The following is a 25437-nucleotide window of genomic DNA, read 5'->3' on the forward strand; positions in this document are numbered from 1 at the left end:
ACTTAGTCACTGGGCCAGAGAGAGAGACTCTAATCCAGTAGTTAGGGCAACCACCTGGGTTGTGGGAGACTCAGGATCCAGTCCCCCTGCTCCAATGACTCTCTTTTTATATACTGTGAAATAGCTTCAATATGACAAATGAGGGTGTCCCACATGTGAATATCCCATAGTTTGGTGGTTAGGGTACCTGTTTCTCCCCGTTCATTTTATAGGAAGCCTGGGTGCCTAACTCAGGCTTTGTGGATTGCAGCGTTGTTCCTCTGTGGATCCACGCCTAAGCGCCCTAACCCTGTGGTACCTTATTGAGCCTCTCAGCTCTCTGTAACTGGGGGATCCAGCTTAGCAGACTCCGAAGGTCTTTTGTGCTTTCCTTGGTGCAGACTTCAAAGCTGAACTAGTTGCCCTGGTTATCAAATCCTTGATTAGTCAAAGGTTTCAGGTGCTTCCCTCCCTACCCACCTGAAAAGACTTTATATGACTGAGATTGTATTTTATACAGCTGGAACCAACAAGTACCAAAATCATAAAATAGCTTTTGTTCTCAACAAGATTTTGTTTAGGCCAAAGAGGTTTGGAAAAGCTTGTGGTAAGCATTTGAGACTGTTGGACACTTATGCAAACCAGAGTACTAAATCTTTTGAAGCTTCATAATCGATAGGTGATATACAGTAATTCAAAAATAGTCTGTAAATGTCCCTGCCATCTTTTGATCATCTTGATTTCTTTAGCTTGGGTACCTTGACTGTTTATCTTAAAATTGTGGGTAAAATTTTCCTAAGCACCTAAGTGACTTAAGAGCCAAAATCATGCTACACAAATTTTACCGTGTGTCAAGAACAAACTAATAATACTCCATATAGTATACATCTTCACATCTAACACACAAAATCCATTTTGTTTTTTAAATACAGCTAGCATTAAGGTTTGCACAAATTTGGCAGCCAAATCAAATCAGGCCTGTTGAGTAATCATGGTTGACAAATGTGGTGTTGCACCCCAGGAATCCAGTCTGAAGAGTAGGAGAATGGAAGGATTCCACCCCAGCCTTGGGCTTCTCACCCCGAGGGGTTGCACTTAGAGATTAAGCGGGGTCCAAGATGCATTCAGTTCTGAACAATAAGCCTCAGAAGAGGAGGTGCTGGGACAAAATGATAAATTTAAAAAGCAGTGAGTTACCAGGCCCAAATGTTATACAGCCAAGAGTTTTGATGGAGCTTAAGAGTGAAGTCACTGAGCAGCTAACAACAAATCTGCCTTTTTCTAATTAAAAAACAAAACATAACAGCTACTATACCGGAGTATTTGAGAGCAGGAGATCTTCTTGTATTTGAAAGTGGTTCTAGGGGATGATCCAGGGAATTACAAACAGTAAACTTCACATATATACTTGGTAAATTGGTCAAAAATATAATTAAATTAAAAAACAAAAGAAAATGAAAATACTTGGAAAATTCTGATATGATAGGTAGCATGGTTTCTCCAAAGGAAAATCATGCCTCACTAATCTATTACAATTCTTCGAATGTTTCAAAGTGGTGGATAAAGGAGAACTAGTTGGCATAATTTAGTTAGAATTTCCACAAACCTTTAACAAGGTCCCTCACAAGAGATTATCAAAAAAACTATCATGGGGAGAGAGTAAGTACTATCATAGATCAAAAACTCTGTTAGAAAAGAAAGAGTAGGAATTAAGAGTCACTTTTCATATAGCAAAAGTTTAACAGTGGTGTGCTTCATGGTTCTATATTAGAACTAGCATTGCTTGATATACTAATGATCCGGAAAAGGGATTGCGCAGTCAGGTGCCAAAAGCTGCAGATGTTACACATTTAGGTTAGTCAAGTCCACAAAAGACTGTGTGGAAATTCAGAGGGCACTAACCAAACCAGGCGAATGCACAGCCCAATGGTAGATGAAATTTCAGTGTTGATAAATGCAAAGCAATGCACATTGGAGGGAAAAAATGAACTACTCCTATACTTCACATGTTTCTAAATTCAACAGTATCAACTCAGGACAAGGACCTGGGCATTGTTGTGGACAGCTCAATTAAACATCTCTTCTGAGTGTGCAACTGTGGTCAAAAAGTGAACAAAATGTTAGGATACATAAGGAAGAGCATGTAGAATAATATGGAAAATATAATTTAAATATAAATGCAATGATTCACCACCTTGAATAACGTGCAGTATTGGTCACACCATTTCAAAAAGGTTATTGCAGAATTAGAGGAGATATAGAGGAAGGCAATGAGAATTATTAGGAATATGGAAAACCTCTCTTGAGTAGAGTTTAAAAAGAGTAACGATAGACTAGAGACTAATGGGGGGGAAACAATAACACATAATAATAGATGATATAAAGGAGGTAGATCGGGAGATTCAATTGTTCCGGTCTCCTAACAAAAGAACAAGAGGACATTTAATTAAATTGAAAACCAGCAAATTCAAAACTGATAAAAAATAAAAAAAAAATTTTCTCACAACTCCTAATCAGACTGAAATTTATTGCCACAGGATGCCACTGAACCAAGAACTGAGCAACATTCAAAGCAGAATTGGGCATTTATATAGGTAACAATATCAACATTTAATATAGTTAGTTCTAAATTTTTTTTTAAAGTGATAGAAAACCTAATCCTTTATTCCAATCTCTAATAGAGAGTCGGATGAGACTTTCATGGTGAGTAGATTCTACCACACCTACCTTCTTCTGAAGCGTCTGTGGTGGCCGTTGTCAGAGACTTAAATGGACCACAGGTCTGATCCAATGTGCCAATTCCTTGCTTCCTATAGAAAAGCTACAAAAATTTACCAAGCACTACCACCATTTATTTTTGTTCAAATCTTCACAACCGGTCACATTTGGCAGTGATCTTTTTCTTCATGATGAAGTCTGGTCAGTATTTTGCTGGGGAAACCTTCAACAGAAGTCCAGGTGGTGTGGGAAATGTTTCAGTAAGTAAAGTCCAGATCGAAAGGACTACTTGGGATGACTGAGAGGGAACGCACAGGACTGAGAAGCCCAGAGGCTAGGTCTTCCATGCAAAAGCATTGAACCTCCTCACTATCTCCTGGTTCTCTCTGGCTGACTAGTAGTGTCTCCACAGAGCCTCTTCCCACCTGCTGCTACTCCAGGAGCCCTTTTCATTGGGGAGACTCCCCAACAGGAACCTGCTGAATTAATGCTTAAGGGGTGATGAAGGAACAATGGTGAGGACTATGTACAAAAGAATTTGCAAATTAGGAGTTAGCACAGTATCATGGCCAAATCCAAACTCCAGGTACTTTAATTTCTGTCTTATCTAATGATTTACAGGAATAATTGTAGAATGATTTATCTTGCTGCAGGGGAAATTTAGTAATTGGGGAAGATATACCTTGTAAACATTATCTAACTCCCATTTTTACTAATGAGCTATGGCTCAACACCAAGGAGAGAGACCTCTAAATCAACTTTAAAATACCTGAAGCAGAGAGTGATTTTTTGTATAGCACACAGCCCTTCTGCTTTCAGTTTTACAGCTTATAGTTTCAAAATACATTTTTCTCTTTCCTCAGTTGCCTTGCCTCAACTCATATGATAGCTACTGCAGTAATCAAGTAGCAGCCAAAGCCTTATTGGACCACAAGAAACAGGATCACAGGGTGCAAGACTTCCTACAGCGCTGCTTAGAGTCTCCTTTCAGTCGCAAACTGGACCTCTGGAATTTCCTTGACATCCCAAGAAGTCGCCTAGTGAAATACCCACTGCTGCTCAGAGAAATTTTAAGGCATACTCCAAATGATCATCCAGATCAACAGCACCTTGAAGAAGCAGTAAGTTTTTTGTAACAAATTTTATAGCGTTTAGCCTCAGCTCTGAAGGGTGTTCCATAAAACTAATTCTAAACTAATGAATGGAGTGTCTAAATATGTAGATTTTTCTGAAAATGTAATTAGGCCACATGGCTGTTAAAGTGACATCCAGAAAGGGTAGATCATTTTCTCCCTGGAATAGCAGCTTCAGCTTCTCCATATCAGTTGTACTGGGGTGTTTGGAGCCACTGCATCAATGTAACGGCCTAATCCAGAGGACACTGAAATCAATGGAAAGACTCCCAGTAACTTCAGTGGACTTTGGATCAAGCTCTAAATGCTGACATGCAGCCCATTCTCTGGACATCTCTTGATCATCTTTTCTTAATGTGGCCTTCCATGCAGGTTTACGGAGGCCCAATGTGGAGACTCCCTCTTAACTGCCTCCTCATTCCCAGCTTTTAGGGGGTTGTAGAAGCACTCCTGTTCAGCCAGATTGATTACTTGAACAGTCTCCATACCCAGGTGAATTTCACCCACAGAAATTGTATTGAAAAAGATATGGTTTGAGCTGGCCTCTATTCCATGTTTTATTCTGATCAGTGTATGTGGTATGAAATAAAAACAGATGAAGTGAGGTGAATTCAAAGCATATCCTTCTAAAGGAAAGGGCCTGACTGACATGTTGACAGACTTCTCTCCCCTTTGCCCTTTCTTTGGGAGTATGGCATGAATGTCACAACATAGCTAGTAAGATGTATTATGCAACAAATTTGTTTGAAATAAACCATTTTACATCCTTTGCAGTTTTTTTTAAAACATCCCAGGCATAATTATTACAAATTAAATGGAACTACATTTAATTAAAAGTTCTATCATTATCAGAATTCATTATTAGCCTTAGTTGTAAGTAGAGCTTGTAGATTTTAAGTTACTTGCTGAAAAATTCAGGGGCTATTTTTTTTGACAATGTAATATTTCATAAGACACTACAGAATATGCATCTGCTATCACTATGCTACTCGTTACCCAAATGCCTTGCCCAGCTCTACTCCTTAATATAAAACTGATCAGCTATGATGCAAAATTTAGAGCCTCGATATGTGGAGTTTACATGCAGATTTAAGTTTTAATCTATATGCTTTACAGTGTGTGCTTTTTTTCCCTATAAATTTCTCTTTAAATCAAAAACTATTAGAAACCTTAATAAAACAGTTCTGATTCTTTATTTCAAGTTTTTGTTTGGTCTCTAGCCAATGTCTGATAAAATACCTTCTCATGTCAAAATGCTTCCTTTCCAGGAATGATATATTTGGTAGCAGTTTTAACAGTATATAATCAGGATAATTTTTCTTGGTATTACAGTAATTTCATATAGTTTTGCAGTAATCTGTTTAATCAGAGTAGTGTTTATCTTTGAAATGATGTATGTCACAAACTATACAGTTGCCAAGTTAAATTCAGGACAAATAATTACTAAATGTTATCTCCTAAAATTGTTAGGTTTATAAAATAAATTTGTGTTCCCATCTGGAAATATGCTCTGCCAGTTAATCCCTGGTATATTTCTATTGGAATTGATAGAATTAATTTGGGAAAGAATCTTCAAAAAGAACCATACATTATGCACATTCTACAGATTCTGAATGGCTGCATATCGCTTTCAGCCAATCTGTTCAAAGGGATTTACATAATTGTACAATTATTTACCAGTGACCCTAGAATGAGTGGTAAAATTCCAGTTGGCTACAGCTGTTAGCTCTCCCTATTTGCATGCCCATAACTCAAGCAGGATGAATCAATTAGTAACAAATTTACTTACTGAATAGTGTATCTTCTATTTAAGAACTGTTTACAAGCTGCTTGCTAAATACTCAAAGTGGGCTGTAGCCCATGAAAGCTTACGCTCTAATAAATTTGTTGGTCTCTAAGGTGCCTCAAATTTATTAGTGCATTACCTCATGGAACACTTTCTCCGCATGTTGTGAATAGTTGCACTTCTATATTTGCATTGTGTTGATGTAATTTGTCTCTGGTTGAATGAAATTCACTAATAGTGTGAATTTTTAGTAAACTGAAATTTTGTTTTGACATTCAAGTATTTGAGTTTAAAATTTGGTTTTTGCAAGTAGTCAGGCTAGTGATACTTGTGCTTGAATGTTTGCAGACAATGCAGATGATTGTGAATACAGTCTAAAAATTTATTTTCTAATTTGAGTGAATATTTCCTCAAAATTTTCTTCATTATTAGCTAATTTCTACCTAAAAGAATCATGGCCACCTGGACTTCTAATCCCCTTCCCACGCTGTCATCACATATAACACCAGATAGTGAATACAATTAAATTTTAAAAGGGATTGCTCTTAGTGGGGTAGTGGAGAAAGATCTAACCTTCAAGCAGTGAAAAGAGAAATTGAAAAGATTTTGGATGAGGTGGGTGACTGGGTGAGGACTGCATCAGAAATTTAGGTAGCCAAATAAACATGTTTTGTTTTGCGCGTATGGCTGAGGAGTTCTCAAGACAATAGCTAATCCCTGGAGAATGCAGAACACAGGAAAAAGTGAGAGGGAACACATTTAAATATAAACGTATTCTTTTATCTAGATAATAATCATATCCTGTGTTAATGAACTCCTCAGCTTTGACCACAGAGTTTATTTAGCCAGGGAGGACATGGTTATTACCTTATAAAACAGAAGCACCTTGAAGCTGTTAGTTGGGAAAAGGACAGAACCAGACTGCAAGCCAAAGACATAATAAATCCATACATGCAAAATGGTATTTGTAGGGAGATTTACCATGGTGTTGTGGAAGATACTACTTTTGTCATTTCTGAAGACAATAATCTCAAATTTTATGAAGGTGGCATAATGTACTTTAACACACGCAACCCCTCCTCACCCAATGCAAACAACACACTAGTAAATGAGTGTTGTACTGCATTGTTGTGACAACCGATGGCAATTATGGAGAGAGAAAATTATGGGCTGTGTGAGCCCTTATCTTAATGTACTTGAAATTAGGATTGTAACAAAATTTGTAGAAGGTTCTTTTGCTGTACAGAAGTATAGTGATTATGAGGTAGCAGTTATGAGGCAGTAACAAAAACCTAAGCTCCCTGTAAAATCTCTTATCTAACATGAAGTTCAAAGGTTAGATTTCAGCAGACAGGATTTCTTTTGGAGATGACGAAGCAGTTTCTTTAGCATAGGAAAAGTCAAATCCACTAAAGTCCAGAGAGCCTACCCAGCACCTTTCTCATATTTCATTTGATATTGTAGTTACTGACCTTGCATATTAACTTTACTAGCCTTTGTGTTTCACAGAGGTCAAGTTGTATAAGGGTACTGATGGCTGCTGTCCTCAAAAGTTCTAGAGGATAATGTATCTGAAACTGCCTGACATGATATTGCTGTAGGTTGTTTTGAGTCTCAACACAAATTTGATTAGTTGTTTATGGCTTCCTTGGGATCTTTGTCTACCCAGTACTTTTCAACTCCCACAAGTGTAGACACAATAATTGAAATTAGACTTTTAACTGATAGAACATGCAAGTATCAGAACAATAAAATACAATTAATTTGCCTTTATTCCCTTAACAAATGTAATTTTTATAACTGGCACAAATTTAGTGAGAAAAGCCTGTCTAATATTTTACTGATAGTACCACAATACTTAGTCACCTGCTCTTAGCACCTAGAAATGATGCTAAGCGAGGAGAAATGAATTTATTCCTAACTGCTAATCTCTTATGTGACCTTGGGCAAAACACAGCCTTTCTGTACTCAGTTCTCCATTTGTAATATGAGAATAATAAATAGTTTTTATTATACTGCCCACAAAGTAACAGAAAAATTACTCATAATCCTGATCCTCCAAACATAAATGCTCAAGTATAACGTTATTTTTGTAAATAGTCTCATTCAAGCCAATACAAATACTCACGTGAGTAAAGTTATGCATAAAGTCTTGCAGGATTAAGGCCTTAATTTCTTCTGCTGTACATTGTTTAGTACAAAATAGAAGATTATGAATGTGATTTTTATATTATTTAAATATACATATAGGCTGTTTATTTGGTACAAGCAGGCATGTACATAGTGTGTGTGTGCATGCGTACATTCACGGTAGAACCTCAGAGTTACGAACTAACTGGTCAACCATACACTTCATTTGGAATCCGAAGTATGCAGTCAGGCAGCAGCAGAGACCAAAAAAGCAAATACAGTACTATGTTAAACGTAAACTTCTAAAAAATAAAAGGAAAGTTTAAATTTCTTTTTGACAAAGTAAGGAAACTGTTTCTGTGCTTGCTTCATTCAAATTAACATGGTTAAAAGCAGCATTTTCTTCTGCATAGTAAGTTTCAGAGCTGTATTAAGTCAATATTCAGCTGTAAACTTTTGAAAGAACAACCAAAATGTTTCGTTCAGAGTTACGAACGTTTCCAGTAAGAACAACTTCTATTTCCAAGGCGTTCGTAACTCTGAGGTTCTACTGTAATAAAGAAATTTTAGTTGAATAAAAAATGCATTTGCTTTCACAGTTAAATCTGTTTACCTTCATTCTAAACATTTAGGGCTGATATCGAGAAGCAAGCTTCAGATTTCAAAGAAGCAAAGTGTTAGAAACAAACACACTGTTGTCTGCTCCATTCTGGCTCTCACATTCATACCTTACACTTGAAATATTACTTATTACTTGAAATAATACTTGACTAAGAAATATGAAATGCTTTGTGAAGTAAAGTGACTCTTTTCCTCTTATCTTCTTACAATTAAGAATGAGTGTGAAAGGCCCATCTGATGGAAGTTCAGGTATTTTCATTCCTCTTTGTTCTTTTTCCATAGATAAATATAATTCAGGGTATAGTTGCAGAAATCAACATAAAGACAGGTGAATCTGAGTGCCAATATTACAAAGAGAGGCTCATTTATCTTGAAGAAGGCCAAAAGGACGCACTGATCGATAACGCACGTGTTGTGTGTTGTCACGGTGAACTAAAGAACAACAGGGGAGCGGTAAGGAGTAAATTTTTTTATCACTATATACTTTTAGATAAGGTGTCTTCAGTGCTATGGTGTTACAAGTTGGGGTAGAGAGGATATAGCATTGGTTCAATTTTGAGAGAGAGGAAGGTGGTTGGGACCATTGTGTTATGCAGGATCCTATTCTGTGAGATTATATCCCTTCATGGTGGCCTTTAGGAACACGGGTGAATTCCACAGTGTCACACTGTATTTAAATCCCTAGAAAATAGCTCACTCATCTTCTGGACTGCTACAGTTACATCTATTTGTAAGAGAGATTAGATTTGATCCCACTGTCACTAAAGTTAATGGGAGAAGGATCAAGCCCTAGACGTGGAAATATGAAATGGTGGTCCCAGCTCATGTGGACCATTTGTGTTTTGCACTAGGAAGGCTGTGGGAGAACTGCCACTTGATTGGCTGGGGATAACTGCTTTTCTTTAAAAGAAAGGGGAAATTGCAGATACCTTTTTATACTTCCTGTAGAAAAGATATGGAGTACTTACCAGAGTGCTGCATGGATAGTCTGATCTGCAAAAATTGTCCACGGATGTGGATATCCGTGGATTTGTAGGGCTCTATTAACACCTCCACAGGTCACTGTGCACCAGTGATTCAGGGCTATGCTGTACCCCCTTCTCCGCTCCAGGCAGGGAGGCTACAATCCTGGGCCCTCACGTGCAGCACTGCCTTCCCAGTCAGGGGCTCAGACATCCCTACGCGGCAGTTCTCGTGCACGCAGCACTTAGCTCACTACACAGGAGCACATGGTCACGTTCTTTTTTGTAAGTTATAGTTTACCTTCTCCATCCAAGCAATCTGGAGATTACAACTCCCAAAATGCCCAGCGGGGTAATGCCACATATTGCAGCCCATTGCTGCATGATTCAGAGAGCCAAGCTGGAGCTTGAGGTCTGGGTGACAGCCAGTCCATTTGGGTGAGTGTGTGCTGCACAGCTCTGTGTGGATACTAATTTTGTATCCAAATCTGAGCTGCGAGCTGCAAAAATGGTCCATGGATATCCGCAGATTTGTAGGACTCTACTTGTAGCCAAATATTGAAACCAAATTTGCTTAAGTCTCTTGAACTAGGAAGAAAGATTGGTGAAGTTTTGTGCAACTTTTTGCTTGTATCCTTGAAATGCCAAAATAGGACCCAACTAATTTTAATTACATTTCAAGTATTAGTATGGTGTTTTTAATCAGCTTGCAAATAGCTTTAGTCTTTAATGATGATATACAAATTATGAATTTAGCATGTTAAACATGAATTAATGTCCATGAATTGCATTATAAACTGCTTAAATTTAGCTCTTCTTGACTGAATACTAGATGTGTATTTCTGAAATGCAACCCACAGTAGTAAATGAACATGTAACAGAGGAAGCATTAGCTCTGAGGCTCTGTCTAAACTACAGTTTTTCACCATGACTTTATAACCAGTTAGAGACATGGTCACTTTAATCTGTCACAAGTAACATGGTTTAGTTTGGGTCTATGCAGAAGCCTTTCTACATTGATTGTCATAGAAGGAAACCTGTAAATCTAATAAACATGTGCAACTGAAAATATACTGACTTGATAAATATTAACTATTACAACATACACGTTAGATTACTGCCAGATGCATGCACAGGGAAAATTTATACTGTGTATGTGCCTCTCCTGGAGTATATTGCACCTATAAATATGTCTAAATTGATATGGGGGGGGTGAATTCTGCCTCAAATTTAGATTAATATGTCTTTATGTGCGTGCATTTGACTGGTAGTCTAAAATATGTAGGTTTTAATAGGAGGGCGGGAATTAGTATAATTATGTACTAGATTCCTCTCTTGGGGGGGCATAATTCACCCTCATGTATTTACATCTTCAAATTAAGTCTTCATATGCAAGTCCTTGGCTGGTCGTTCAAAAATGCCCAAAATTAATGTTGTTCAAGTCAATATATCGCCAGTCATTTATTAGAACTGTTGAAATTTAGTGGGTATCATTATGTAAGCTTAACTGACATACTGAAGAGGCAGACTGTGCGTGTGTGGCAGGAACAGCAATTAATAAAAGGGTGTTAAGAAGAAGCAGAAGGGACCAGTTTTATCTTACCTCTCTTCTGTTCTTATATGTGACAGAATGCCATATTAGTACAAGCTGCATTACTTTACTGCTTATGTATATTCTTTTGACTGGTTAACACCTAACATGTAATTTTCATTACCATTTGTCACTAATGAACATGTCCCACTATGTGTATCTATGGGGCCTTATTCGTTCCCCAGGAAGCCAAAAGAATACCTGCTATAAGCCCCCCCATGGTGGTAGTTTTCTTATAGTCGCACCAATTAATGTCAATAAGGGATCAGAACCCTGTTGTGCTAGACACTACAGACAAATAACAAAGCCAGTCCCTGCCCCAGAGAGCTTAATCTTGACCGTGGAAAGTCTGCTTCAGAATGAGGCTCCCTGATGCAAGCTCCCCAACACCCAGTCAGGAGGCCCTTTGCTGGAGGCTCATAGCCATTCAGTACAGCCCACAGAATGGATGGGGTGAGCTGGAGCTTGGGGTAGGGTCAGATGGGACAAGAGATTGATTAGAAGCCTCAACCAGTTCAACTCTAGTGGTATCATTCCTAGATTGTAAAGCTACTCATCCTTGGTAGAACTCACACAGAAAGCCAGGAGGCATGAATACCTTGCTCTGGCACGTTCCAGTAGGGTGTAGAGGTTAATTTGTTTGAGCCTAAAAATGGGTTTAACTAGTGCTAACTGTTTAACCAAACACACAGTTCTTCGAGTGCTTACTTATGTCCATTCTATGTTAGGTGTTTGTGCTCTCCATTGAGGAAAAAATTTCCAGCAATGGTATCAGCTGGGCCAGCTCTAGCACCCTCTGGAGCTGCACGCTTATGCGCTGGCATAAGGGGTGCCGCTGGCCATGCATCCTCTCAGTTCCTTCTTACCACCTGTGACAGTTGCTGGAACAACACTTCTTTCACATATGGAGACAGACGCAGGTACTGCTCTGCCATGATTTCCATGGTTATTGGAACCCCTGGGGGTTTCCCCAGGTACTGGGTTCTCCCTCCTATCACTCCTACTCAGTGGTTTCTGAGAGACAGGCTACCACTCCTTCCCACTCAGCACTGGACCTGGCTCTGGTATCAATGTCGAGGAGATGGTTCCAGCAGATGTAGCTGAGGCAGAGGAAGGCGCTCCGCCTCCTCCTCCCCAGATGAGGCTGTTGCAGGACCCTGTACCCTGTTTCCACAGGATGACTGCAGGGCCCATCAGGACCTTCTGAAGCCGGTCGCTGTGTACCTGGGTTTGGAAATTGAGGAGCTCAAAGAGACATCACACAGCCTTATTGATATCGTGGCTGCAGCAGCTCCCTCAAAGGTGACTTAGCCCATGAATGAGGTGGTGATCGGATCTCTCAAGGCCCTGTGGCAAACTACTACTTCTCTGTCCCCCACCTCAGAGGGCTGAGAAGTATTATGTTCCAGCAAGTGGGTTCGAACACCTGTACTCGTGTGCGCACACCCCTCCCCCCGGGGGTCACTGGTGGTGTCTGCAGCAAACAAAAGGGACAGGGAGGACCTGTCAAGTGCTACCCCTAAGTAAAAATATGCCAAGAGACTAGACCATTGCAGAAGAAAGGGTTATTTGATGGGTAGCCTTCAAGTATGTATCTCCAACCAGCAAACTCTGCTGGGCAGATAAGACTTTCATTGGTGGGACTCCTTGACTAAATTTAAAGACTCCTGCCCCCAAGATTCAAGGCAGGAGTATGCTGCCGTCTTGGAGGAGGGTAAGAATGTGGCCAGGACCTCTCTCCAGGTGGCTCTGGACGCTGCCAACTCAGCAGCCAGGACCATGGCCTCTGCTGTCGCCATGAGGTGGTGTTCTTGGCTCCAGTCATCCGGCCTTCCTCACAAGGTCCAACAGTCTATCCAAGACCCCCCCTTCGAAGGCTCTTCTCTGTTCTCAGAGCAGATGGACATGAAACTTCATGGCCTGAAGGACTCAAAGGCCTCCCTAAGATCTTTAGGTCTCTATGCTCCATCAGCATCTAGGAAGCACTTCTGGCCCCAGCACCTGCTTGGTTCTTGGTGCCACCAAGACAGGAACACGACAAAAGAAAAGGGAGAGGTTATAAAATGGCGCCAACCACTCCCGACCACTTCAGCTTCCCAGCTGAGGTCTCAAAGATACTCCGGAGGGCCCAAGCAGGCCTTTTGAAGGTGCGCCTGAGGGCATTGTACCAGTCACCATTTCAGATCCACCACCCCTTTTATTTTTGGAACCTCTGTTGCTCTTCAGCCCAGCATGGTCATACATAACATCAGACCATTGGGCCCTGAATATATTGACAGTTGGATATATCCTTCAGTTTGTATCCACCCCTTCCTCCCGCATTCCCATCTCTCTTCAGGGAGCCTTCTCATGAACAACTCCTCGTCCAGGAGGTGCAATCCCTCCTAAGTATGGGGACTGTGGAAGAGGTTCCTCAAGACTTGAGAGGGAAGGGGTTTTACTCATAGTATTTCCTAATCCCAAAGGGGGCCTCCAACCCATCTTGGACCTGTCTTGTCTCAACAGCTATCTCAGGACGCTGAGGTTCTGCATGGTTTCCATGGCCTCCATAAACGTCAGGGAGCTCAGGGCAGTACGCTTAGCATGCCAAGTGTTCCTTCCCCAGATCTCAGGTGAGGTGGTACAGGTCCTGACAGACAATTCTGTGGTCATGTTTTACATTAACAAGCAGGGAGGGGTTTGATCTTCAGCCTTGTGGCAGGAGGCCATCTGTCTGTGGGACTTCTGCGCAAAGCACTCCATTCATCTCGAGGTGTTGCATCTCTCAGGAGCCTGGAATGTACTGGCAGATCATCTCACCAGATTTTTTTTCCTCTCACCACAAGTGGTCCCTTCACCCAAAGGTCACCAGATTCATCTTTCAAAGGTGGGGGCCTCCCCAGTTGGACCTGTTGGCTACCAGGCACAAAGGAAATGCTATCAGTTTTGTTTACTGCATGGACACAGCCCAGGCTCCATCTCTGATGCTTTCCTGCTCCCATGGACACATCTCCTACTTTGTGCCTTTCCCCCAATGCCCGTGGTTCACAAGGTCCTCCTAAAAATCAAATGGGACAAGGCGAGAACTATTCTGATAGCCACGGGATAGCCACACCAACATTAGTTCGGCATGCTCCTGGCTCTCTCTGACAACCGCATTCTCACTCCCACTCTGTCAGGACCTGATTTCATAAGACCACGGCCAGCTGTTTCACCCAAACCCCACCTCCCTGCATGGCTGAACCTGAACAAGCTTGCTAGGAACAGGTTCAGCAAATCTTGCTAGGCAGTAGAAAGAACTATCTACATAGCCAAGTGGAAGAGTTTCTCTTGTAAGGCTTCTGAACATGCTCTCTCTCCATCTCTATCTTCCCTTTTAGTCTATCTTGCACTATTTGCTCCACTTAAAGCAGCAAGGCGTGGCCCTCTCCTCTATTAAAGTGTTCTTAGCAGCCATCTCAGCCTTCCACCTTCCAGTGAACGACAGGTCAGTGTTCTCCACAAGATGACAGTACACTTTCTCAAGGGGCTGGTGGGGCTCTGTCCTCAAGTCCACAAGCCAACCCCACCCCTTGGGACTTAAACTTGGTTTGGTCAAGAGTCATGGATAGGATGACCAGACAGCAAATGTAAAAAATCGGGACAGGGAGTGGGGGGTAATAAGAGAAAGAAAGAGACCCCAAAATCAGGACTGTCCCTATAAAATCAGGACATCTGGTCACCCTATTCTTGGGTCCCCTTTTCAAACCATTAGCATCATGTTCTCCTGCTACTTCTCTCTTGGAAGGTCAACTTCCTGGTGCCAATCACCTTGGCCAGAAGGGTCTCTGAAATGAAGAACCACCTTACATGGTGGTCTTTAAGGACAAGATCCAAACGTGCCACCATCCAGCCTTCCCACCAAAGGTGGTGTCACATTTCCATAACAACCAAGCCATTTTCCTACCAGTTGTCTTCCCCAATCCTCACAAGAACTCTAAGGAGTGAAGCTGCTGTTCCTCAGAAGTTAGGTGTACCCTCCCTTTTTATATTGAGGGGACTAAACCCTTCTGCAAGCCCATGCAACTCTTCGTAGCAATAGCAAAAAGAATGAGTGCTTCCTGTGTCAGCCCAGATGATCTCAGCCTGGGTAACTGCCTGTATTTGAGCTTGCAATGAGCAAGTGAATGTCCTGCCTCTAGCCATCTCAACTGCTCACTCCACAAGAGCCCAGGCTTCGTCAGCAGTATTTCTCATGCAGGTGTCGATCCAGGACATCTGCAGAGTCACAACCTGTTTGGGATACGAAGGTATGCACTGACATTACGCCATCATCCAACAGGCCTGAGATGACCTGTTTTAGAAAAGCAATGTTACAGTCAACATATCCATGAACTCTAAGCCCACCTCATGGGATACTGCTTGTGAGATACATAACATGGAATGGACATGAGCAAGTACTCAAAAATGGTTACTAACCTTTCATAACAGTTGTTTTTTGAGATGTTGCTCATGTCCATTCCACAGGACCCATCCTCCTACTCTTCTATTGGAATTAATCTGCAAGAAGGAACTGAGAGGGTGCGTGGCCAATGGCACCCCTTATACCAGCCCACAAGTGGAGGACGAGGTGTGGAGCATGCTTTCAGAACTCTTAAAAGATGCGGAAACTACAGAACCTGAACCACCAAAAAGGAAATCAACCTTCTGCTGGTGGCATCTGACTCAGATGACGAAAATGAACGTATATCAGTCTGCTCTCCTTTGGATTGTTATCGAGCAGAACCTGTCATCAACATGGACACATGTTCTCTGGAATGGTGGTTGAGACATGGAAGGACATATGAATCTTCAGCGCACCTGGCACATAAATATCTTGCAACGCCAGCTACAACAGTGCCATGCGAACGCCTGTTCTCACTTTCTGGTGACATTGTACACAAGAAGTGGGCAGCATTGTCTCCTGCAAAAGTAACCAAACTTGTTTGTCTGAGTGATTGGCTGAAGTAGGACTGAGTGGATTGTAGGCTCTAAAGTTTTACATTGATTTATTTTTGAATGCAGGCTTTTTTGTACATAATTCTACATTTGTAAGTTCAACATTTGTGATAAAGAGATTGCACTACAGTACTTGTATTAGGTGAATTGAAAATGCTATTTCTTTTGTTTTTTACAGTGCAAATATTTGTAATAAAAAATCAGTGAGCACTGTACACTTCATATTCTGTGTTGTAATTTAAATCAATATATTTCAAAATGTAGAAAACATCCAAAAATATTTAAATAAATGGTATTCTGTTATTGTTTAACAGCGCAATTAATCGCCATTCATTTTTTTTAATTGCTTGACAGCCCTAATAAGTTGATTCCAAATGCAAGCTTTTCTCGGGAATTTGGAGTAAGCAGCAGTAATATTTCAACCCCAATTTTAACAGCTTTAACTAGTAAGATACATTGTTTGTGTCTATTTCTAAATTGCCCAAACTCTGTGATTTTTATAAAAGTTTGTTTAATTACTCATGCCTGGTACAGACTGAGTATTCTAAGCAGAAGTTTGGCTGGAATTCATAGTATGCACAATCTCTAGTACTTCGCAGTATCTTTTAACTTTCATGAGTTAAGCTTACAATTTTCAAAAAAAAAGGTACATTAAGGAGTAGTTGATACACTTGGACTTAAACGAAACATTTTTTCCTCTATAAAATGATTAACAAAAATAGGATAAACAAAGCTTCCAATTTACAAATAAAAATAATCCTCCTCTGGAGCACTGTGAAAATCAAGGTGTTTCCTTTCCATTAACCCAATTTATGCAAATAAAGTTATAAAAGGTTTTCTAACCATGAGAAGTTTTTCTAGTGGCACAGATTGAATAGCACTTCTTGGAAACTGGGATGAAGCAGTAAACATGTCAGAGGCCTTGTTCTTCCAGGTTTGTTATAGTTTTAGGTATACAGTTACCATGAAGGCAGCCAAGACGAAGTCACTGATCATTTTTCGTACTGTTGTTGTTTACTCTGGGTTATTTTGTTTTGTGTTTTTTTTTTTAATATGTACGTGCCAGTGTATAATTCTCCTGAATTAATTTAATTAGAACAACAGTAGAATAGTGCTAGATATTTCATTATTTTTCAGGCTTGCAAAATGCAAATTTAGTTAATAAAATTTGAGTTTTTTCTTTTGAAGAATCCCATCTAGCCATTCATAACTTAGTTTGTTGTTTAGTATCTAAATGTGAAAATTAGTGTTTTGCCATCCCCTGATACAGCTTATTGACTTTTTCACTAAATATGAAACTCATTTAAATGGTGATGGGCTCTTTGTAGTTACTTTTGTATTCAGTCAGACCTATGAGTGCTTGGCACCTAGGAAAATCAGACCAAACAGACTGGTTGAAACACGACTAGGAACTTAGAAGGGTCTCAAAATTGACCACTTCATTGTTTCTAAGATAAAATAAATGTTAGTAGTGTCACATACTGAAACCATAATACAAAGAATGAAGAACACAGTTTGAATTTCATGAGATTTTCAGTGACCAAATTTCAAAACAAATATGCTATTCTAGTATTTTTAAACTATATAAACTGGAATGGTTTGCCAAAAAACTAGAAAATAATCGCTCTTCTTAACACACATTACCTTATCATTACCTGAGACTTAGTCCTAGACAGATTTCCTATCTACCCTATATTAATTCCTGTGAAAAGAGGGTATTTGCAAAACACAATCATGGTCAAGTAAGTCTTCCCAGCTTTTGAAACTGCCACATCTCAAAAGGAAAAAGATAAGCTTTTCAACACATTATGGAAGGAGGAACTGTGGATGCAAATTGGTTGGGCTTGCAATGCCTCATGGGACAAACATTTGCGTAGGTGATTATGGGAACATGGTATTAGCCTCCCATGATGCACTTATCTCCCTCCCTCCCTGAAAACAGTGGCAAACAAACCAAGCCTTTTTGGCGCCTTAAGCCTGGGTTACCCATGCAGATGCCATAGCATGGCAAGCATGGACCTATGGGATGATGAGCAGTGGCTGAAGAACTTTCAAATGCATAAGGCCACTTTCATGGAACTGCACAAAGAGCTTTCCGCAGCCCTGACGTGCAGCAATACTAAAATGAGAGCTACTCTGACAGTTGAGATGCGAGTGGCAATAGCTCTTTGGAAGCTTGCAACGCCAGACTGCTATCCATCAGTGGGAAATCAGTTAGGAGTGAGTAAATCTACTGTAGGGTCTGCTGTGATCCAAGTTCCCAGGGCACTCGACAGACTTCTTCTAAGAAGGGCAGCGACTCTGGGAAACATGCAGGTCATAGTGGATGGTTTTGCCGCAATGGGATTCCCTAGCTGAGATGGGGTGATCGACAGAACGTATATCCCTATCTTGGCACCAGACCACCTTGCCAAAGAGAACATAAACTGAAAGAGGTACTTCTCAATGGTGTTGCAAGCGCTGGTGGATCACAGGGGCCGTTTCACCGACATCAACATGGAATGGTCAGGAAAGGTGTATGATGTGCACATCTTTAGGAACTCGGGTCTGTTCAGAAAACTGCAAGTAAGAACTTCCTTTCCAGACTGCAAAATAACTGTTGGTGATGTTGAAATGCCAATCATGATCCTGGGAGACCCAGCCTACGACTTGCTCCCATGGCTCATGAAGCTGCACGCAGCCTGGACAGCAGTATGGAGCAGCATAGTTTGCTTACTGCTTTCACTGTGGTCTAATCTAGTATCTCCATTCTTGTTGCTGCATGGTGTGTGCTCCGTAATATCTGTGAAACAAAGGGAGAAAAGTTTCCGGTGGGGTGGGGGTTGAGGCAGATGGCCTGGCAGCCAATTTTGAGCAGCCAGGCACCAGGACAATAAGAACAGAAACTCGGTGCACCTTGATGTGTAAGGTTTTGAAAACTAGTTTAATCCAATGACCCACAGTAATGTGACTCTTGTGTGGTATTCCTTACCAGGCTGTCGCCTTCATTGCATATACTCCCCTGTAAACTACAGCCCCACTAACCACAGTGTGCTGAATGAATAGTCTTTTCTCCTCAATCCATTAATTTTTATTATGCTCATAAACACTGCGAGACAGTAAAGAAAAGTAAGAACCTGAGGGTAAGGGGCTGATAACATGGGGGAGAGGAGGGACAACAAGGACAGCTTGCTTACAATTGCACTGCAGTAACAATCAAAGGTATGGGAATGGGTGCCTTCTGGTCCTCGTGCCCTTGCCTGGAGCTGAGTGCAAGGGATACCCACCCCCCCCAATCCTAGAACGTCTGGGAGAGAAGGATGTGGAACTTGGCGATGATAGCAGCAGGTTCAGCGTAGGCTGCAGCGGGACTCTAGCATCCAGTTGCCTTTCTTGAACCTCAAACGCCTTAATATGTCCATTTGCTCCCTCAAAATCTGCACTATCTTGTCCTGCGTGTCATGCTTGTGCTCCCTGCATGCTGTTATGTCCTCACAGTTATTGTGCAGGCTCTCCGACAGTACAATCGTCCATGCGCTGAGCTCCATCTTGTCACTCTCTGAGGCATGTATTAACTCTTGAGCATGTCCTCCCAAGTCTTCTTTTTCTGCCGTCTAATCTGGGAAAGTCTTTGTCCCTGTATGGAGGATGCACCTGTGGACAAGGTTTCAGGTGCAAGAATACAAACCACAAGGGTAGCATTGACAGTGCATAATTGTTTCTGGTGCAAGATTAAATCTTTTTATAAAAGAAACACCCCTCAATGCACTTCCATGCAATCCACAATGTAAGCAGAACCACTGGCTACTGCAAGAATCAGTTTGCTGCTACAGCCATGGTAAGTCAGGCCACAAGGCATGGGCAATACATCTTGTGCTGCAGCTTTTCATACATTCTTTTGTATCAGTGGTTCCAACCCATAGCAACCTGGATGGTGCTTGAGAACAGGCACCAGCGTAAAGCACCGCAAATAGTTTGATTGTTACAAAAGTGGCACTGGGTTGGGGTGGAAGCAGGAGTGAAAGTAAGTCTTGGGTCTTACCGGTACGGGGCTGGGCTGGGGCCAGCTCTGGCCCCCAGAAGGGGCGGGGCCTCAGGCAGAAGGGGCGGGGCTGGGGGAGGTCAGAGCCAGCCCCGGCCCACTCTGTACCAGCAAGTGCCTCCTTCCCTCTCCCTAGGGTAACAGCGGCAGCCGGGGCCTCTGGCAGGGTTTTAAAGGGCCTTGGGTGGTTGCGGCGGCCAGAGCCCTGGGCCCTTTAAATTGTCCCCCCGGAGCCCTGCTGCCACTTTCCCAGGGCTCTAGCCGCCACTACCACCCTGGGCCCTTTAAATTGTCCCTGGAGCCCTGGGGAAGCGGTGGCGAGGCTCCAGGGACAACTTAAAGGGCCCAGGGCTTGGCGGCTGCTGCTACTGCCCCGGGCCCTTTAAATCACCGCCCCAACCCTGCTGCTGCTACTCCAGGGCTCCAGCAGCAGGGCTCCAGCCGCTGCTGGGAGCCACAGGCCCTTTAAATTGCGCCTGGGGAAGCCCATCCACCCTGGTACAGCACACCGGCTCTTGCCAGTACACCGTACCGGCTTACTTTCACCTCTGGGTGGAAGGGAAACTACCAGGAAGTGTTGCCTCTCTCCTCCCCCCCTGCCACCAACTTAAATGCTGGCTGCAATATGGGGTGATCCCTTCCAATCACAATCAGGGCACGCTCTGGAAAGCATGGTTGCGAGACCCAGAATTTACCAAACCGGGGTGGATTACTTATCGAATTGTTTGCGGTTTAAGGGCTAGCATTTAAAACTTCCCCTGTTTCCCCTAGGTGACCATATGTGATATCACTCCCCTGAGGGTAACAGAGACAGAAAGAGAGCAGATGCTGCAAGCGTCTGGCTACAGACTTGGTCCTTATGTTGCAATGCTGTGCGCCACATTGATGCCTGAAGCTTTAATACTGGAGTGGCATGGGAAAGTGTCTACAGTGGTGGACGAAATAAGGCAACCCTTCCCAGAAACCTTCTGCAAAGAATTGCAGAGTACTTCCATGAAAGCTTCCTAGAGATTTCCCTGGAGGATTCCTGGGCCATCCCAAGCACATAAACAGTCTTTTTCTGAGAGTACCCTCTGTGTAGCTGGAGTGGCCGCTGATAACCAGTATCCCAATTTTTTTTATTCAGATTCAATATTAAAAATAATAGCATGTAACCCCTACAGTTTGATTGAAAATGTGTACTCACCAGAGGTGCCTTCCTCGGCATCACGCTCTGCTGACAATTGGTCCTGTGAGGTGATGGGCTCCAGAATTTAAAAAAAAAAAGTTCTTGGCTGTTGGGGAGAATGGATCCCCCTGCTTGCCTGCCTTGCATTTTCCTCCTCCTCTTCTTGGTCAACCATGTCTCCCTCATTGTTACCTGAGGTTGCAATGGAGCATTTTGGGGTAGTGGTGGGGTCACCGCCTAGAATTGCATGCAGCTCCTCATAGAAGTGGCATGTCTGTGTCTCAGAACCAGAGTGACCGTTCTCCTCCCTTGTCTTCTGGTACACTTGCCAAAGATCCTTTATTTTCATGCAGAACTGCTGTGTGTCTCTGATGTAGCACTCCCCCCATAACCTGTGCAATTTTGGTATAGAAGTTAGCATATCTTCCAGGGATTTGGAGCAATCAAATTTTGAATTGCTCCGCTCCAGCACCAATAGTGACTGCTCCAGCTCCGCTGCATGCTCCGTCTCAAATTAACTTTTAACTAAATAAAAAAGTGCATACAGACTTAACTTTTAGCCTACCAATAGACTCCATCGCCTCACAATCTTCCCAAAAATTTATCTTGAATAATGCTTCATTACAATTATGAATTGCAGAAACTCGCCGGCGTCTTTCTTGTTTATCCAATTCCTTTTCGAAGGCATCTTCTGAAGAATTGGTGCTTGAATTATCTCTATTTCCCTGTGATGGCTGAAGACATCTCAGGGGTGGACGCTCGAACAAGTTCAGAGTGGAGATGGAAGTTTGAGAACAGCCTGCTATTTCTGAAGGATGTGAACTTTCCAAAACCGCAAATTCGATTGTTGATGACTCCTTTTGTTGTGTTTCATTTTCTTCAACCTCTTTTGTTGAGTTCAAATGTAGCAATAGATTTTGTTTTTCGAGTCGTCGAGCAATATCAAGGAGCCCTTCCTTTGCCTTTGGTATTTCCCTTGAGGTAAGAAGAATCCGATACCGTGGGTCAACATAAACTCCAGCAAGGAAAATAATATTGTCAAAAAGCTTCTCTTCGCGTTTCTGCATGGAGGATAGAATTCTTTCTGCAATTTGTCCACCATTTTCTTGCAAGAATTTTGACAGTTTTCGCCATTCCTTCATTAAAACTCCCAGGGTTACATCGACAGCTTGAAGATTCACAGTTGTTAGGTTTGGCTTTGCCAAGAGGTCTCGCAGGTTCTTCACTTAGTCCCATTCAGCTTTTGTTAACTTGAGTTCTCTTGTTCCAGCAGCAGCCACTTGTTCACAGTAAGATTGAAAAAGGAGAAGCCAATCATCGCAAATGTTGAACCCCAGCAAGTCACAGTATCCAATGATTGAGTTACCCCATGTAGATCAAGCAGAACACTTTGAATACTTGGGGTTCGTAGTTTGACAACGACTTGTTGAATTTTTGCAAGAAATTTCTTTGCATGTTCTTTGTTCAGTCCATCCCAGATTGCTAACTGAAGAGTGTGAATACCACACCTCATCAGCTGGACTTTCGAGTCATCCTCATGAAGCCATGTTGGAAATATGAGGCTAGGGGGTCATTAACCCATTGTGCAGTAGCATCCATGTTGAGTTCAATTTCATCCATTCCTTTAGTTCTTTCATCAGGCAAAATAGTTTGTTCTGTCCACATCCCTGTTCTCAGAGGTAGAAATGGTTTCATTGTCCTTGCTGAAATTTTTGACAGCACACGTCATGTTTGCTGCATTGTCAACGCAGATGCTCAACACTTGCATTTCACTGATCCCAAATTTTTCCTAAAATAGCTTTTACTTGATCTTTCACATACAAAGAATTGTGGTGCACTATCAGTGTCAATTTATGTCCAAGGTTTTTACCACAGCTTTATCTTTTCCTTCTTCATAGTACTGAGCATTGATTGCAGGGAAATTTTGTGCTACCTGAAAATGGATGCAGCAACCTGTGGAAACAATTTTTGCTCCAAAGCTTTCTTGAGCTCTTCGCGACCAGACTCAGTTGTGCTGACAACTAAATGATGAACCGCATCGTGCCCCATCAAAACGCCAAGCTGCCGACCCATTTCACCTGCAATTTTTTGGAATCCTTTGTTCTTTAGCCTGAAGGTAGTGAGAGGTGTTGAACTCAAGCAAACCATTTCCATCAGCCCTTCACAGAAAGTATTGGCATCCATGGTGACTGTAACCTTTGAGGACTTCAAATATGAGTCAAGTTTTGGTTGCTCAATTTTGGGTTTCTTTTCAAATGAAGCTCCGCAAAAAATCTCTTCTCCAGGAGTTTTCAAAGAGCCAGATGAATGTCATTTAGCCGCATCAGCTTTGTTTTGCCTCATCTTCCTGGTCTTTTTTTGTAACCAGAGCTGCATAGTTTTCAGGATGGTTACATTTTACGTGCTGCCAAAGGTTGAAACTTTTCACACCATTTGCTTCACTTGTCTTGAAGCTACATGGTTTGAGCTCGCCATTCACTTCCTTTTCCACCTTGCACGTTGCCGATTTTCGTCTTTGCTTTTCCCAAAAGCCCAAATTTGGGCTTTTCAAATTCAAAAGTAAAGATGTCATTGAGATCCTTTTCCGTAAATCGGCTATCAGTCATGGGGGGCAGATTTGATTTTTTAATTCTTTAATTTTTTGTTGAAGCCATGGCCAAATCTTCTTGTGCTGCTACCGCATCCCAATGTTTCTTGTTATGATCTTCGAAAAGCAATGAACAAAAGTATTTTTTTTTATAATGTACCTGCTTGTGATATCTTAACCACTTAAGGTATTCCGAATTTATTTTGGATTTTCTGGACAAAAATGATCGCATTTTCTTTTTATACAAAATTATTATTGAAGTATATTTTTAATATTTTAACATGTTTCTTGCAGTTTTAATGAAGTATTTTAATATACATAATATACATTTTTATTTATAAATTGCAAGTTTAGTTTTTATGAAATTTTGCAGTAAAAATATTTGAAATATTTTCCAAGTTTTTAATATCTCAAAAATGCTTTAATATAGATATATCAATGAAATTTGGTATGCGCCGTAGCGTTAGTACGTGCTATCACTGTTCTACAACATTAACTGTTGGGACGTAACAAGACTACATATTACAAGGTTGAAAATAAACTTTAACAGGAAAGCGGATTCAAATTGCAAGCACAGTCCTTTTAGTAAAGAGAGCAAATATTCGGAAATACGTTTTTGCTTCATCAGTCTGAATAGATTATACAAATAGAGCAAATAAACAGGTTCTATCTTGTATAATGTTTCCAGCCTGATGAAGGAAAAACATATTTCTGAAAATTTGCTCTCTTTACCAAAAGGACTGTGCTTGCAATTTGAATCCGCTTTCCCATTAAAGTTGATTCCCAACATTCTGTCATACAGCATCATTCAAATAAAATTATTTAAACTACAGGTGTCGTGAACTGGGGGGACTAGGCCAATTTTATTTAATATTTTTTAAATCTTTGACTATTTAACAGATACGACCCTGGAATATGATTTAATGTGAAAACATGCATTAAAATGGTACTCTTAATTTATTTTGTATAATTAACCATTTCCAAGAAAACTGTTTAAAAATTTTAATCTGCGTAGAATGATCCAATTTTACTTACTTATTTTTCAACTTTGGAACCATAAATTTGAAACATAATCACCAAAAATTAACTTATTATGGAACATATTACCGCTCGTATCTGGGGCAGTCGATGACCAGCCTTTCTTGAAATATGAAATAAAAATGACCAAGCACCAGTTCGGGATGCCTACGGTTTAGATAATTTTGGATAAGGTAATATGGTAGCACATACTAACGCTAAGACAGACATAATTTCATTAGTTTACATTAAAGTGTTTTTGAGATATTAATCAGAAGTTAACTTTTCATCACCTCCTTGAAGGGACTGTAGCTCCCTTAGGACACGTGTTCACAGAAACTTTTTTTCTTAAAATAACCTTAGGATTCATCCCCAAAGTTGTGTTGAACATTTTCCAATCACTCTGGATATATCACAAAAATCACTCCTAATTTATGCAAAAATGTTTATTGTATATTTATATGCCTGCTGCACGTGACTTTTTCAGTAAATTTAAAATTACAAACACTACCAAAAGACCATTGAACATATGACATATAAAATAAGTCCACCAGAGTGATATGGGACCATGAACAAATGTACCGGTAATGGGAGCCCGTTTGAGAAATGAACTTAAGTGGTTAATATCTCTAGCGATATCTTAATATATCAATAAACAAAAACATTATTCTTTTGCAGTATACCTGTTCGTGATATCTTAAATGTTGCAACTTGCGTCACACTTTTCCGTAATCGCAGCACTCAGCGCGTCTCGTTGATCAACCCTTA

General features: G+C 41.1%; 1 protein-coding gene across 8 annotated transcripts in view; it reads left to right on the forward strand.

Moving 5' to 3' along the window:
• The window catches only part of ARHGEF3 (Rho guanine nucleotide exchange factor 3), a 320877-nt gene that overhangs the window by 290259 nt on the left and 5181 nt on the right, over positions 1-25437 (forward strand). For all 8 annotated transcript variants that reach the window (XM_048857876.2, XM_048857875.2, XM_075130320.1 and 5 more), the window contains 2 exons: positions 3561-3818; positions 8650-8820. In XM_048857876.2, coding sequence (XP_048713833.1) covers positions 3561-3818; positions 8650-8820 — 429 coding nt within the window. The remainder of the gene's footprint in view (positions 1-3560; positions 3819-8649; positions 8821-25437) is intronic.

Source organism: Caretta caretta, chromosome 7 (genome assembly GCF_965140235.1).
Source record: "Caretta caretta isolate rCarCar2 chromosome 7, rCarCar1.hap1, whole genome shotgun sequence".
NCBI lineage: Eukaryota > Metazoa > Chordata > Testudines > Cheloniidae > Caretta > Caretta caretta.